General features: G+C 38.3%; 1 protein-coding gene across 10 annotated transcripts in view; it reads right to left on the bottom strand.

Moving 5' to 3' along the window:
* The window catches only part of Syt14 (synaptotagmin 14), a 167236-nt gene that overhangs the window by 41935 nt on the left and 107716 nt on the right, over positions 1-17585 (bottom strand). For 7 of the 10 annotated variants that reach the window (XM_028882835.2, XM_028882826.2, XM_028882832.2 and 4 more), the window contains one exon: positions 2653-2951. In XM_028882835.2, the coding sequence (XP_028738668.1) occupies positions 2653-2951 (299 nt within the window). The remainder of the gene's footprint in view (positions 1-2652; positions 2952-17585) is intronic. The other 3 variants (XM_028882833.2, XM_028882834.2, XM_028882824.2) reach the window with 1 other exon arrangement.

Here is a 17585-nt window from a genome sequence, read left to right as displayed (position 1 = left end):
TAGGCTATCAAAAATTCCACAACTAACATTCATGTAATGTATACTTGATGTACTATATGAATGCATTATAAGAGACACAAGAGTGGAAAAAAACTGTATAGTGTTAACATAGCATGTACATAGCTTCTGAAATATATACAGTTGTAGTTACCTACAGATAAGCAAGCAGCTTGAGAGATACAGGCATAAGTCCTAAAGTAGCAACCTATAAGATATGCCAAAGATCCATGGACTACAAAGACAATGTGATAGAGTAAATGAGTACTAGGCTCACAGAGATGGAAAGCCCATGCTCTGCCATGTATCATCTATAGGTTCTACTTAGGAAATACAGGGGAAAATCCTAACTGTTTCTTTGGTAGCAAGTTTCTCTGATTGGCAAGTTCCAGTGGTGGACAGGTATATTTTCCCCTTTATCTCTCCCACAAACAAGAGTTTACTGCCAGCTGTGGGTACCCCTTTTCAAATCTCAATGCTGGTCCTGGCTTTCAGGTGATAAACAGAACTGCTGATGAGCAGACAGCGAGAAAGATGCATAGGCCCATACAAATCAGTGTGGGCTTGCCATCTATCTGTTCTGACATTCTATGCTAAGTTGTGTTAACCTACCTTATCTTAATTTGCTTAACTTCTGTTTTGTATCTGAAGTAGATGAAAATACACACACACACACACACACACACACACACACACACACACACACACACACTTAGGCATCTGGTTGTCATTTGAACATTTTACTTTAGTGATTAAGGTTTCTGGGACAGTTTGCCTGGTAGTATGTCCAGATGGCACTACTGCAACAAAGAAATCCTCAAACAACAACTCAGGTCAACAAGAATGTACAGAGTAATGTGGCTGTTACTAACTCCTTTTCTGCACTCACAGGGACCTAGGTTGGAACAGAGCTACCTGCTTCTCTCTGAAACTAGCATTTTTTTTTTTTTTTAACTTCCTGAAGAAGTAACTGTGAACAATGATTAAGATGACTAGGTGTCAGATACTATTGTGGTCACTGTTATAATTCACAGTCATTGTTAAGTCAGTGGCTACCTATATGGTTTTCAAACACACAAGTTCTCAAATGTGTCTAGGTGATAGCACACAAGAAAACTAGTGGCATCATGACACATTAGGCTTAAAGTATCAATTCAACATTTTCTTCTATGTCAGATACTATACGACAATACTAAAACTACTAGAAAAGTAGTTATAGTGTTTTTTAAATTATAGGAGAAAACCCCAAACTGAGAAATTCTATCCACACCTTAATCACACTGTGTATTAGAAAACTACCTTCATTATTTAGACAGCAGATACAAAGCTATCAGCACAGACCATGTCAGAGTGATAGCACTGGTGGAAGGAGGGAGGGAGGGGGAAGCTGTAGAAGCTTGCAATGTAAAACTTGTAAAGAAAGCAAATCCTACAGATAGTTGCTGCATGTGAGGCTTGGGTTACCTTAGTCTTCATCCTAAGAATGAATGAGACAAATTCTTGTATTACAAAAAGGCTTTGAAACTGCAATTATTTTGTTACCATTTTCACATCAGAAAAGTAACAAACAAAAGCAGCTAGCCACACTAAATTTAGGAAATTGTAAAATTTCACCAGTAAAGCTAACTATCATTTGTTCCTTTCATACTCTATGAAATGAAAATACAGTAAGATTTGAAAGGCTTGTGAAATGTCGAATAAAATATTTTAATTTTTATACACATTTTAATCCGTATGTTTAATAGTTTGAAAGTAGAAAAATGAGCAGATTTGCTAACTATGAATAATACAGGCATGTCCATTATTATAGGTTACACCAAACTCATCAACAAATGATCATGACAAATAAAATTCCAGGCAGTCAATGTCCTCACAGGAACATGAAATGAGTTAATTTGCCCAATTTTCTGCATGCAAAACTGCATAATTTGTGTTTTTTTTTTCATTTTCCTGTTTTATAATGAGCATAATATTTTCTCATTAGTTTTAGGAGTTATTTTGTACTGCATCTTCAGTGAATTGTATGAAATTGTTGTCATTTTTATCAACTTTTGGTCATTATTCATTATGCACATTATCCAAGCTCTGCTTAGTCTATTGACATTGTACATGTTATATGTAGCTAATAAACACAAATCCCACCTGAAACTTATTATTGTGAATTGAGTTAGGCAGAATCATATTGTTAGCCTTGAAGAACAAGGTGTTTGTACTTGGAGGGAAATATACTCTTCCCTTTGAAATAACTTGTAACTCCAACAATTTAATTATGCTTTATGTTTTATCTTAATGTTTTACATGAAAAAGTTGTGCTTAATACTCCAAATTCAGGAAAGGATGATGTAGGTGGAGGACTAACAACATCTTAACAAATAAAATAACAAAAATAACAAAAAAATTAGATAATAAAAAATCCAAAATAAAATGATAAAAAGCATGAAACATGAGCAAAAAGGTAAATCATTCCAGAAGGTTCTATAAAAGGAATTTAATAAACAACAATCATCCTTAGCTCCCATCTCTTTGTTGTGGGAAGGGTGAGGGATATAGGCTGCAGCAGCCTTAGTGAGTTTGTTTCAGTATGAGAAGCTACAGGGGCTAAGACACCATAGACCATTGTCATCAAGAGGCAAGTAACCCCCAGAGAACTCTTACTGGCAACCGCAGGCTGCTTCTGCTTACTTCAGGGCTGAGAACTGCGGTACTGTCACTAGGGACATCATCTTCATATCCTTTATTGTGAAAACTCTCTGCCTCGTGTCCTGTGCTTCCTTCACTGGGGCACTTGTTGAAAGAACACCGTGGGCTGTTGCTGCAGTGGGAAATTTCACACTTCCCATCCCCAATTTCAGAGGGTGTGCAAGAGAGATGAGGAGAACCACTGTCGTCTTGGTAAGGTGGTGGCTGTAGCTCATCCAATGGAGGTGTCCTTCTCATTCTCTGAATGCAGTTTCCTGACAAGGAGAAGAGTGTGGTCACTGTTTCCAATCAGCATCAGTCCAAAGTAACTGCAAATAACTTTAAAAAGTAAAATGAGCCGGGCGGTGGTGGTGCACACCTTTAATCCCAGCACTCGGGAGGCAGAGGCAGGCGGATCTCTGTGAGTTCGAGGCCAGCCTGGGCTACCAAGTGAGTTCCAGGAAAGGCGCAAAGCTACACAGAGAAACCCTGTCTCGAAAAACCAAAAAAAAAAAAAAAAAGTAAAATGAAAGCTCAACAGCATAACTGTTAAAATTCCTAAATGAGTTTTCTCTTTCCTTAGTCCAGGCACAGAAATAATAAAATCACCAGCTCCCCACTCTCCTCTGACCCAGTAAGATCAGGAAAAATAAAAGCCATTGATCATTATGAAACATACAAATATATCTGATTCAAACTGTTTGTTTACTGGATCCTCTCTGCCCAAACATTCCCAGTGCCATGTATAAGTCATCAATTCCCCTCTCACATAAGAAACCTCTAATCTCTCAGAACCAGCTAAGCACATAAAACATAAGAATGCGAGCCGGGCGGTGGTGGTACATGCCTTTAATCCAGCACTTGGGAGGCAGAGCCAGGTGGATCTCTGTGAGTTCGAGGCCAGCCTGGGCTACAGAGTGAGTTTCAGGAAAAGTGCAAAGCTACACAGAGAAACCCTGTGTCGAAAAACAACAACAACAACAAAAACACACAAAATACAAAACAAACAAAAACAAAACAACCAAAACCAAAACCATAAGAACGCTGTTACTTTCTCACTTATGGGGACAAATCCTAATCAGCATTCAACTTGGCATTTTTCCACATCTAATTGGTTTTAGAACCTAAATGAGCCATGTTCAGTTCCTGCTTGTCATCTCTAAGTCTACTTGAATGCCCAGCTCTTCCCAGCCCACAGGACGAACCACTTCTAGCAATGCCATGAAGCTATATTTTCCCCTCTTTTAAATTATCTTTTAAATCTTTTGCTTCAGGAATCTGTCTCACTCTTCAACTGAGAGTAAACATATCTATGAATGGTTGGGATGAAGAAGGGATAAGGGAATCACATATAATACAAAAAATTTAATTAATCGAATACACTTTGTTTTAAAAATATGGCCATTTTCCATTTTCTTTCTAAGAAATTAAATCCCTTTAATTCTTACCTATCATCTATATAACGCTCCACAATCTATTAAGTCTAGATGTCATGGTTCATGCATACACTGTCATCATACACATAAACGAGGGAGAGCTATGAAACTGTATAGGACTATAGATATAGTGGCTCGGCTTACAATTTAAGCAGACAAAACAATAGACAGATCCAGAATTCAGTGCTGAATATTAAACAATGCTCCTACAAAACAGACTCTGAAAAAGGTAGTTTAAAATAAAATTGCTATGGAGGTCAGTTCAAATACTTAATACAGCATTTCCTTAAAATTTTCATAAAAATTAAAGTCCTCATTTAAAAAATATCAAATCTGTCATTCAAATGAAAAAACTAATTCCTTAATTTTGAATTCACATAGCTGATCAAAGGCCTTAATTTTAAATAAAGTGTCTTACCTATGAGTCTAGCACAAACTTTCAAAAGTCATCAAAACAATGTAGTTGAAGTTAAGCTAGAGAGGATGTATTAATAACAGCCATGTGGCAGCCAAGAAACTAAGACAAGTGCATGGCACAGTCCACACAGGGGAGCCCTGACCTCCCAGCAGTGCCCCATCTACCCCTGCCAACAGGTTCAAGTGGAAGGTTTCAGCCTGGGTGCCAGAAACGCTTTGGTTTTCCTGATAAAAGCAGGGACACTCAATTGGCATCTCTTTCTTCCTTCCTTCTGCTTGAGGTTCAGTAGCCACCTTGGGTCTGAGAAGTGACAAGCATGAGAATAAAATCTGAGGATGGAGAAGCAAAGGCAAAAAACAAAAACAACCAAAAACAGCAGCAAAAAAAAAAAAAAAAACCCTGAAAAACAAACAATAATAATAAAAAAAAACACCAAGAGAGTCTGAGTATCAGAAATATTACTCCCAACTTTGATGACCAAGGAAGACAAATTAAAACACCAAAGTAGACAAGATAGCTTCGTTTTCTGCATATAGTTGCAAATGCAGCCTCAACTGACATAGTTTAACTTATTAAACAACTGTCCTCTCTCCTCTTTCTTGTACTTCATCTTCCAATGAGTTAAATTAGATAGTAACTATATACCCACTGGCATATAGTGGATCAAGAATTCCCCAGGTTTAAGTGCATATTCTAGGATGTGTGGGAACTTCAAGAAAATAAAATAAAAACTAAAAAAAAAAAAAAGATGGAATAAAATAATAAAAAACAGAAAAATAAATTTAAAAATATGTATAGGTCAGAAAGCTTTAGCAAATGAAAATATTCACTAAAAACAGAAATAAAATTGATAAATTGTTAGAACAGACTAGTTAGAAAAACTGGCAATGTAAGCTATTAATGTCAGGAATGAAAGAGTCCAGGATTTCCATTCCTACAGGCAATCAAATGAGCAAGACAAAGTGTATACTGCACTGACAGATGACCAGATGCTAGAAGACTATGGGGAGAGTGTCCAGGAGAGTGGTGCACACAGGCAGTTTAGCTGAGAAGAGCCCTGACCATGGTGCTGAAGTACAGAAGGAAGCTAGCATCTGTAGGATGGGTGGTGAGCATCCACTGGAGTCCATGTTGGGGGCCACCTGTAAGTAGGAAGTAAAGCAAACAGATGTATGAAGCCAGAGGAGAAAGCCTGTGTCAGCCTGATGATCAAAGAGAAAAACTCCCAGGTTAATGTAGTCATGTCTCTTACTGTAAGATAAAGGAGTTAGAATATGGAAAGCGAAAAGACTAGAGACAACTCTTATGAGTTGAATAAGAACTAAAGAGAAAATGCATAAATACTGTGCTGGCTAGTTTTATGTTAAACTTGACATAAGCTAGAGTCATTTGAGAGAAGGAAGCTTCAATTGAGAAAAATACCCCAATTAGACTGGTCTGTGGGCAAGCCTACTGTGTATTTTCCTGATTGATTTCTGATGTGGGAGGGCCCAGTTCATAGTAAACATGTGTGTAGCTGAGGTTTTCCTGTTTCTGCTCGGCTCCCACGACCCCGGTCCTGCTCAGACCCAAATAAACACACAGAGGCTTATATTAATTAAAACTGCTGTAGCTGAAAGTTTTCTCCGGTCCTGCCCAGCCTCACAGACCCTGCAGGTGCTGTGGGATGTTCTGTATTCTGTGAATGTGTTGCTCTGATTGGTTGATAAATAAAACGTTGATTGGCCAGTAGCTAGGCAGGAAGTATAGGTGGGATAAGCAGAGAGAAGCCACCATGTGGTTGCTGGGAATTGAACTCAAGACTTTTGGAAGAGCAGCCAGTGTTCTTAAGTGCTGAACCATCTCTCCAGCCCTGGACATGGTATTTTATCACAGCACTAGAAATCCTAATTAAGACATGTACTCAGTTAACACAGTATAGATGTATGTGTGTGTACATACTTACATACACAGCCATGCAATAAACATTTTAAGGTTTTCCCTTGAGGTTTGAAGAGTGTCAGTGAACCCAGTACCCAGATCTTGGCTTTTACCTCCTAGCTCAGGAATGATACAACAGTACCTGTTATCACTATTTCTATTCAACAATACACTAGATGTCCTTCCTAACCAATGCAATAAGGCAGGTAGAAAACAACTGGAAAGAAATAAAACTGTCAGTACTTTCAGGTAACTATTATGACATAAAGAAAAACAAAAACAAAAACAAAAAACAAGAGAAAGACAGGGGAAGAGAGGATTTATTATACTAAGTCAATTTAACAAGGTCTCAGCATAAGAGATCAGTAAGTGAGAAAGCAATTGGATTTCTACACACGTGCAAAGGACAATTGAAAAGTAAAAATTTAAAGCAATCCCATATGTAATAGCACCAGAAAACATCAAATGTCTAAAACAAAGAAATTGCATTGGTGTAATTCTTCCAATCATTGAGTATATAATTAGAATGTGTTCTTTCAACAACTGGTGGACTCCAAGCTTCAAATCTCTCAGCAGAGGCTAAACTGATTTAGGAGGGGTTAGTTACGAACAAGCAAAGCTTCATTTCTTCAGCAAGGCATCCCAAAAGAGAACAGAGACATGAGACATGTTTAGTAAATGCTTTCACTAGTTTTGCTACTGCAAAAACTAATAGATTTGAAAATGGCAAAAAAATTAAAATAAAAAAGGAAAGAAGAGCCATGGCAGATTATCATAAACTTAATTAGAAGATGATTTCAACTGCAGTTGCCACTCCAGATGGAAGCTCCTTCTTGAGAAAATTAAGACAGCCCTGGCATTTGATATGCTGCACTAGCTAGCAAGTGCTTTTCTTTCACAACAACACAGAGATAACAAAAATTAACAGGTTGTTCCACTTGGCAAGACCAGCAACACCTCTACTGTCCCATTTCAGTTAGAATATTCTTGCTTCATGCACCCTCCACTCCACAGAGATCCTGAATGCGTGAACACCTCACACTCATCATACAGATGACAACAAAGCATTAGATAGAGAAGTAGAGGAGCCACTAATGGAGTGTGCCTTAAATGCCTGTGCTTGGCAGAATTCAGCACCAAATTTTTTTTTTTAATTATTAAGAAATTTTCTATTCATTTTAAATACCAACCACAGATCCCCCTTCCTCCCTCTCCCCCCCCCCCCCCCGTCTTCTTCCCCAACCCTCCCCTAATTCCCACTTCCTCCAAGGCAAGGTCTCCCATGGGCAGCCAGCAGAGCCTGGTACATTCAGTTGAGGCAGGTCCAAGCCCCTCCCCCCTGCACCAAGGATTCACAAGGTGTCACACCTTAGGCACTAGGCTCCCAAAAGCCCGCTCATGCACCAGGAATGGATCCCAATCCCCCTGCCTGGGAGCTCCCCAAACAGTTCAAGCTAAACAACTGTCTTGCGTATCCAGAGGGCCTAGTCCAGTTCCATGGGGGCCCCACAGCTATTGGTCCACAGTTCATGAGTTTCCACTAGTTTGGCTTCAGCACCAAATCTTAAGAAATAATGTGCTTGCCAGTTAAGTTCACAAGGTCAAAGTGATGTAATGGAGTATTCCTCCTAGTCAGAGAAGATTCACTGAAGCTTGTGTTGTAGCCCACTAGCTTTCCTAGTGGCTGTACCCAGCAGGACTGCATAAGAGGGTGATTGGACCATGGGCCTGGGTACCAGGTGTTTGTAAGGGTCTACACTTGACTGTAATTAGCAAGGGAGAGGACTTTTGCTCCACCCATTGGCATCGTTATAAATAGATCTTTGGAATAAAGTTCTTGGCCTATTTGGAGAAGGATCCAGGCCCACTCGAGTCTATTCTGTGTTTTCTCTCTGTTTCTCTCCCCTCTATTTCTAACTAAGTCTCTTATCCCTCATTCCTCAAGAGTCCCTGGGGTAAATAAGTGTGGAGGCTCGTCCCCTACAAGCTTGTCTGTTTCTTCAGAGGACAACCAAGCATCCAGTCACCATCCATTTTGAAAGTGGAGTGATATATATTTGAACATACAACTCTGGCATAGTCATAAAAGAAACTAAAAAGCTGTTAGCTTTGAATAGTGTCCAAAGCAGGAAAATCTGTCCAGATGGCTGAGGGAAGAGTGGAGTAAGTCTATATTTGACCTTTGCAACCTAGACAACCAGTATGCCACAGTACAGCAAGTATCACTGGAGAACCCTGATGGCAAAACTGCAGTAAAAACTATGGGTTTAAATTACCTTTTTACTATTGCACCTTTAAATAAATTTTACTAGAATATATTTTGGATTATTTTTGTACTACATCTTAAAGCTGTAATTCCTTGTTTAGCTTATTTTCTTGATGGTCTGAGATAATCCTCAGACCACCCTCTATACATAAAAAAGCTAATAACCAGACATGGTGGCATACACCTTTAATCTCAGGATTCCGGAGTCAGAGGCAGGTGGATCTCCATGAATTTGAGGCCAGCCTGGTCTACATAGTGAGTTATAGGCCAGCCAGGGATACATGGTGAGAATATGTCTTGGAAAAGAAAAAGAAAGAAGAAGGGAGAAGGGAGGAGGAGGAGAAAGAGGAAGAGGAGGAGGAGGAAGATGGTGATGAGGAAGAAGTAGTAGTAGTAGCAGCAGCAGCAGCAGCAGCAGCAGCAGCAGCAGCTAATTTATCCTTACTCAACAAGACATCTCTTTGAGTAGAAAAAGATTCAATTTGCTGCCTCACTTTTTTTTTTTTTTTTTTTTTTTTTTTTTTTTTTTTTTTTTGGTTTTTTCGAGACAGGGTTTCTCTGTGTAGCTTTGCGCCTCTCCTGGAACTCACTTGGTAGCCCAGGCTGGCCTCGAACTCACAGAGATCCGCCTGCTCTGCCTCCCGAGTGCTGGGATTAAAGGCGTGCGCCACCACCGCCCGGCTGCTGCCTCACTTCTTTGAAACAAGACAAACAGTCCTTGCCCTCAGCAAGTACAGTAGAAAATGCTTCTTTTACTGAGGAAGAACACAGGGTGTAGAATTAGAATCAGACAGACAGACCAGGCAGCAAAGTGACCTAATGTGTCTAGTACAAGGCAGACAGCATGTGCTCACTCACATGTGAGATGGGGGTGTCAGCTGATCTTGTCACTAAGAGCAGATGCAGGTGGGTGCTGGAGTGACACTTTTTTTGCACTCACAGCCTCAGCAGGAATAACTGTGACTAGCCAACTGAGGGTAAGAAATGAACTAAGGTAATGATATATATGTCAACATCAATGAAAGTAGAATGCTCTGGTATTAAAGCCCTTTTCAGAGGCAATCCTCAAAGATAACAGAGAAATTTAAATTTAAATCTTAGTTGTAGAATTTGTAACCATCCATTTGATTTTCAACTTCGATCAGAGTAAGAATGGTTTTCATTTCCTGAGTAGTATCTGACAAGGGTCTGACTGAGCGTAAGGACTAGGACAGGAGTTCAGGGGTAAGGTTAAGACTGGACCATTTCCTGAAAATATTTACAAACCCAACAACTCACATCAGAAGTGTGCACCAAATAGGAACACTTCTAAAACTGACCCATACACAGCAAGACAAATAGAAAGTTTCTAAATTCTGTAACACCTCTATTTCTCTGCTTTGATTTATAATAACTGTTTTAGTGTTGAGTTTTCTTTTGATTCCAGAAATAACATCTAAGGATTTCAACAACTGAGTTCAATATGACCCTTCTCCCACTCTAATACATAACCGGGTCATCCTACTCCTCAGCCAAGAGAATTTCCTAGGGATCATTATCATGTACCCCTCAGGATCTAATTCAAACTTCCTATACGCTACAGCATCATGATTACAGTATTTATAAGGATGATTGTTTACTGTGTTCCATAAAAAGCATTTTGAAGAAGTTATCCTGTGACTAAGTGCAGGTTAATATATTTGGCTAAGGCCATATATTCATTTCATTCTATGACATATTAAACACATCCTTAAGTATATGTCTAGAAGGTGTCTCATCTTATTGAGGTCATTGTAATCACTCAGAAACCTTCCCAAAATCAAGCTAAAAGAAATCTTTGAGCTAAAAAAATCTAGGGATGGGTTGAAGAGACATGATGATGCATGCTTATAACCCCAGTGTTGAAGAGATGGAAACTGGAGACCCTGGAGTTCCTTGTTGGTCAGCCAAATGGGTAAGACCAGACCAGTGAAAAACCTTGTCTCAAAAAACAAAGTAGATTGCACCTGAGGGTTCCACATGAACACATACATGCACCTGCCCTCACATAAACATGCATACATACATACACATCTAGGGTAAAACTAAAAACTACATTTTAACATCTTCAAATAACACAAAGACAACTCAGTATCGATAGTGGCAATCATTTCTTTATTTTATTCAACTAGAATAAAACTGACAAATTCTTCCTTAAATTTAAGGGAGGATTGCTGGAAAATCACATCTGTGAATTTCATTCAATTTTTATCAATTACACTAACATATCTGTTTATCATTTTAGCTTTATGTTCAAAACTCAAATTCATCCTGAAGAACATATAATAAATGATTAACAACATCAAGGGATTTCTGTTTTTGTCCAAGAAGAAGAAAGTGGTACTGGATTCACCTTCCAGCTATATACAACCATAAAACTGGATTAAATGGGGGCTGTGGAGATTGATCAGCGGTTAAAAAGCAGAGGACCCAGGTTTGAGTCTCAGCATTCACATAGTTGCTCACAACTGTCTCTAACTCCATTTTCAGATGATTCAATGTTCTCTCCTGGCCTCTGCAGGTATCAGGCATGCAAGTGGTCCACAGGCACACATACAGGCAAAAAAACGCCCATGCATGTAATATAAAAAACTGGATAAAATGTATAAAGCAACTTTTTTTCTTTTTTTGAGACAGGGTTTCTCTGTGTAGTTTTGGTGCCTGTCCTGGATCTTGCTCTGTAGACCAGGCTGGCCTCGAAATCACAGAGATCCACCTGGCTCTCCCTCCCAAGTGCTGGAATTAAAGGCGTGCACCACCACCACCCAGTTAACACAACTATTTTAAATCAAGAAACAGCATGCAGCAACCTGGGAATAAGCCAAAGCTTTGCTTTGGGCATTCTAATACATGAAATCTGGGAGGGTAACAGTATTGCTGTGCTCAGGAGACTCTGGGCCAGAGAGCTGATGGGCAGGACACTCAAGCAGACCTCAGCAATCTGTGAGGATGACCAAAAGTCTATGCACTACCACAGATTGTACATGAAGCAGCACTCAAGGCTCACCAAGGAGCAAGTGTTATACATGCAAAGAGAATAAGAGCCAATAAGTCCTGCAGGCTTCAGAGTTTCTTCCAGTAACTGCTAGCTAAGCATGTCAATAAGTTAGGGTCTAAATTGTGTGTGCTGACAAGTTTTTTTTTTTTTTAGTTTGTTTTGTTTTGTTTTTGTTAATGATACAAGCTAGAGTCATCTAAGAGAGGGAACCTCAATTGAAAAAAATTCCTTCATAAAACTGGCCCATAGGCAAGTCTATAGGGCATTTTCTTGATTGATGATTGGATGTGGAAAGGCCCAGCTCACTGTGGATGGTGCTACCCCTGGACAGGTGTTCTGGATGGTATAAGAAATCAGGCTGAGTCATGGAGAGCAAGCCAGGAAGAAGCATTTCTTCATGGCCTCTGTTTCAGATTCTGCTTCCAGGTTTCTGCCTTGAGTTCTTGCTCTGACTTTCCTCAGTGAAGGACTATGGCCTGAAAGTTGTGAGCTGAAATGAACCCTTTCCTTTCCAAGTTGCTTTTGATCATATTCTATCAGAGTGACAGAAATCCTAAATAAGACAATATCTTTTCCTGAGATATAACCTGCAGAAAATAAAATCCAGCTCCTTCAGTGAGTTTTGATAAATGCCTTCAGTTGGGTAACCACCACCACATTGGAGATAAGTCCATGTCCCTGACTGCTCCTGTTCATTCCTTTGTCTCCAACAAATCCATGCCCAGCCCAATTTCTGCTTTTTTTTTCATTATTTCTACACTGTTTCTAGAATATCACAGAATCAGAACCATTCTGAATAGCTGTATCTGACTTCTTTCCCTTTCATAAACGCTGCTTCTGTAATTCAACTACATTGTTACATTTGTCCAGTTTATAAATTTTAATTGAGTAGTATTCCACTGTAGGAAGTCCACAATTCATCTGTAGATGTAACCATCTTATTAAATAAGAAACACAGAGCCAAATACTGAGTTAAAAGCCCAAGAGGTCAGAGCAGTAGCTGAGAGCTGAGACTTAAAAACTGCTTTTCTTACCCTTCGCTGCCATTATAGTCCTCCCCCTCAGAAAGAGACCTACTTCCTGTGTATCTGTCTTTTTATTGACTTTCTGTTCTGCCTTCTCATTGGTTGTAAACCCAACCACATGACCTCCTCGTCACTGCCTGTCTATACAGATCTCCAGGTCTTCTATGGTTGGTATTGAGATTAAAAGTGTGTGTCTCCATGCTGGCTGTATCCTTGAACACACAGAGATCTGTCTGTCATGTGATCTGGATTAAAGGTGTGCACCACCACTGTCTGGCTACTGCTATGGCTTGCTATTAGCTCTGACCCCCAGGCAACTTTATTTATTAACATACAAATAAAATCACATTTCAGTACAAATAAAATATCACCATATTCATCTACTTAAAAATTTCCCAAGTGGCCGTACCACTCTGTCTTCAAACCAGCCACATTTAAAAGGGCCACCCATTTCCTTTCTTCTTTAATACTGGCACTGGCAATATGCTCAGTTTTGCTCCTTCCAGTTTGTTTAATGGAACCTCAGTGCTTGACTATACACTTCCCTGGGTGACTAATGGCTTGAGCATCTTCTCTGTGCTAACTGTCCATTCACAAGTCTTCTCTGGTGATGCATCTGTCTGAATCCTGCACATCTTAGAGACAAGTTGATGACTTCTCCTTACTGATTAGGAAGAGGTCTTTGTTCTCCGTGTAGCTTTGGAACCTGTCCTGGAACTTACTCTGCAGACCAAGCTGGCCTCAAACTCAGAGATTCACTTGCCTCTGCCTCCTGAATGCTGGGATTAAAAGTGTGCACCAGTGTAGAAAGAAATCTTTATGAAAATTGCATACTGTAGACTACTATGTAACCCAGGCAGGCTGATATTCTAGGAGTCCTCCTGCCTCAGGCACTGATTCCATGATCACATGCATCTGAATCGCCATACCATTCTTTTCAGAGAGTTTATAGCTCCCTGAAATAGATGTGTACTTTCAATACCTCACTGACACCATATATGGTATTTGCTAGAATTATACTTTTGTTTCTACTGCTCCAGCCCTGACATAAAACCTCTCTAGTCTATTAACAATTCCTTCCTTTGTGTCAACACTTTGCACCTAGTTCCCTAGTACTTAGCACACTATGTAATTATTTTTAAAGGCAATTTTTCCAAATTTTGGAAAGACACCATTCACACTCATGGTTGTCCATAATTACAAATACAAGAGTGTTGATAGGGTGTGTATAAACTAGAATCTCTCATACTGATAAGAATGCACAGTGGCACAACTTGTCAATATTTTAAAAACACTTACATGACCCAGCAATTTTATTTTCATGATATATGGAAAAATACACCCGAATAAGGTTCTGTATACAGATATTCCAGCAGCTTATTCAAGGTGACCAAACAGTATAAGGAACTGAAGTGTCTACAAAATGATGAGATAATCAACAGAAGGTAGGGCATCTACACAATAGTATCCCACTCGGCAACACAGAGAAATGAAGGCAAGAGCTGGTACATTATACTAAGTGACAGAAGGTGTCACAAGAAGCTGCCTGCTGTGTTATTCCATCTATATGTAAGGTAAGGAAGCGGAACACATACAAAGACAGAAAGCAGACTGCTGGTTATCAGGTCTGGGTAGTGGATCTGATACCAAACACAGTTTTTGCTAGAACTGTACTTTTGTCTAGTGGTCATTAAGAATGTCCTGAAGATTGTACCATTCTCTAAGAATATTAAAGTAAACGAGTGAATCTCATGGCATGAAGACTGCACCTCAAAAATCTCTTAGAATATATATGTCTATTTGTATTAGGGTCTGAGGAGCAAAAACAATGCAATATTCTCACAATAGAGTCTCAACAGATAAAATTATGAAACACATGCTAGTTTCAGGCAATATAAAGCAAGTAAGACAGAATCTTGCTATCACAAAGCTGAAAAATTGTTCAACTAAAATGGGGGGGGACCCAACTGAAAGGAAATTATATAAAACACGACATTATACAGTATTGAAAAATGAATCCATCATCATGTGGGTACTACTTATATACAGATTCAAATCCCATATGAACATGAAAAACAAACTTTGGGTACCATAAGTCTATATAAAGGAGGCACCAAGGAGAGTTAGAAATGGATTGTTTCCTAGAGGGTGATTTCTTCTGATAGATCTTCTAGAACTTGGACCACAGTCATCCATGAGCAGCCTAGTTCAAATCTTTAAAACTGTGACATACATTTTGTCCAACATTAACAATAATGTAAGATAGGACCCAGACAAGGTAAAAACTGAGAAAAAGATGTCAACCACGCACCCACACTACCTGTTTTATTATTGTGTGTGCATGTGTGTGCGCTTATGCCATGTGTGCATGCCATGGCACTCACATAAAGGTCAGAGGATAACTTTTGAGAGTCAGTTCTCTCCTTCAACCCTCGGTTCTGGGGATTGAACTAGGGTTGTCAGGCTTGCTTAGCCAGCACTTTTACCTGCTGAGCCATCTCACTGGATCTATCAGAGCATCTTAAATTGCAGCTTTCACTGTGGCTCTACCTCATAATCAATATTCATTATGACTCAGGATTATCATTAAAGGTTAAATATAAAATGGAAAATCACAAAGATTTCTATATAATAATAATGAGACTAGTAATAGCAATTATTATTATCATTATTATATTATTATCCTCAGGCTTAAGGAATGAATACCCAGTACTGTTGAGGCATACAGATAAATGAAAGGTAAAAGAATTAATAGAATATTATTATTAAATTATATGCAGTTCTTTTACCATGTGTGTGTGCGTGTGTCTGTGTGTGGTTTATTTTTTTTTTTAACAAAATAAAGATATTTTTTCACATCAGAGTTCCCAATAAAGCCAATCAATATTTTGCTATAATAAAGTTCAATTTTACTTGATCTAAATCAGAAAATAAAATCTGGTAAATAAATAACAGAATATGAAAGTTCACACTGTAACTGATATTATAAAACATACCAAAGACTGAATATAGAATCAGCTTAAGCCTGACTGAGCTATGTTTGGATGAACGTGTGTTCAAAGACAGAATTTTATTTTTGCTATAAATGAATTAGTTATAAGACTTTATGCTTGTTATTACATAAAATGAAAAACAGTGTTCTTAGACAAAAAAACATAATTGCTCTGCCCTGTGAAATACACTTAGATTTACATGGGATGAAATCAACAGTGTGGCCTGTTGGAAGGTACACATTAATAAAGACAGGAATGAGAACAACAAATTAGCTTCTGCTTACTACATTAACTAAGGATGCAATCTTAATACTAAGAGGATTAAAACAATGAAGTTCCATTTACATTTTATATGAAAAAACTTCAGACATTCTGAGGACCTTTTATTTCTTCATTTTTATAACACCAAATAACCAGACATCTCAAAAATAGATGTTGAAATAGCAATTTAGGGTTATGAAGCAGCTAAGTGCCTCACAATGTTGATGTAATACAGCAATTATAGATCTTTGAAATTCAGCAAAAGGCTTTGTTTCCTTGTTATTCACAGAAAAACTATACAACAAGAATATTTCTGTATTTTTAAATAAAAGGGCCCAAATTTTAGAAGATTTTTGCATTAATGTTTTGACCACTGAACTCGGCAATGAAATTTATTATTTTGTAACTAAAAATAAAATGAAACACTAGGGGAGAAAAGGTTGGATAATGTTAGAATTTTGATTAGCAATCACAGCTGCACCAGAATTAGTTTCTATAGCAACAGGAAGAAATAATGTGTTGAATTGTGATGAAACACAAGATGATTCTTTATAGACTGCAACTCAAAAGAAAAGCTTTGAAGAATTTTGTCTTAAAAGTTATTAATCTTTTATCCACCATAATTTTCTAAGAGAAAATAATCATTCCTGTCTATTTTTCCTAAACTGTTTTAACTCATTCAAATTTAATATACTCCAAAATTGATTGAAAATATAATATACCTCAACAGTTAATAATTTGGGCAACTGTCTCATTTGCATTTAAAACAAAACCACAAGCCACCACTGCTGGACCCTATGATGGTGCATTTCCTATAATCAATCCCTGCCAGGAAAGGCTAAAGGTGAATAAACGATGGTACTGTGGGGACATCAGAATGACAAGCAAACCCTATATTTTCAACATTAAGAGGCTAGGCCCCCTTATGTCAGTAGTACCCTTATATCCACAGTGTGATTAAGAAACTACCCCTCTGTGAGTGTTCCCTACTCCTCCCTCTCCATCTTGAGAGTTCAAAAGCCTATTTCTAACATGTAAAGTATTATTTCATGGTACATTCTCTAGTTCTAGCTGGCTTTGGCAACTAATTAAAAGTATATGCTTGAACCTTTTATGTCCTTTGCCCTTTTAATGAGACCTATTACTGTGGCTTATTCCAGCCTTTTAGTTCCAGAGTAAGTTGGAAGTTACCATGGATACCAGTGACAAGCATTCTTCCCAACTGCTTTCTGTGTCTCATCAGACACAAGAAAACTGACGTGGTACCAAGTCATCCAGACACCATGAATTTTTAATTCTCTCACTACTCATGCTTTAAAATAATATACTATATACATCTTTTAAATTAACTAAACCAGCAAATTAGTAAATTATTTTTTAATCTGAATAGGTATCAAGTCAGAGTAGAAAATATGAGCTGTTATTAGTAAGGCTTTAAAATATAAGCATTAGATTAACATTCTATATCCAAAATGAAATTTGAAAGTCAATAAATTTCAGTGGTGAAAACGTCTAACTCTGCTAAAGTCAACATCCCACAGGAGAGTGATGTGGCCAGGCCACACATCAAGAGA

Source organism: Peromyscus leucopus, chromosome 15, assembly GCF_004664715.2.
Source record: "Peromyscus leucopus breed LL Stock chromosome 15, UCI_PerLeu_2.1, whole genome shotgun sequence".
In the NCBI taxonomy this organism is placed as follows: Eukaryota; Metazoa; Chordata; class Mammalia; order Rodentia; family Cricetidae; genus Peromyscus; species Peromyscus leucopus.
The sequence above is the reverse complement of the archived record's forward strand: the minus strand, read 5'-3'. Positions and strand labels throughout refer to the sequence as shown.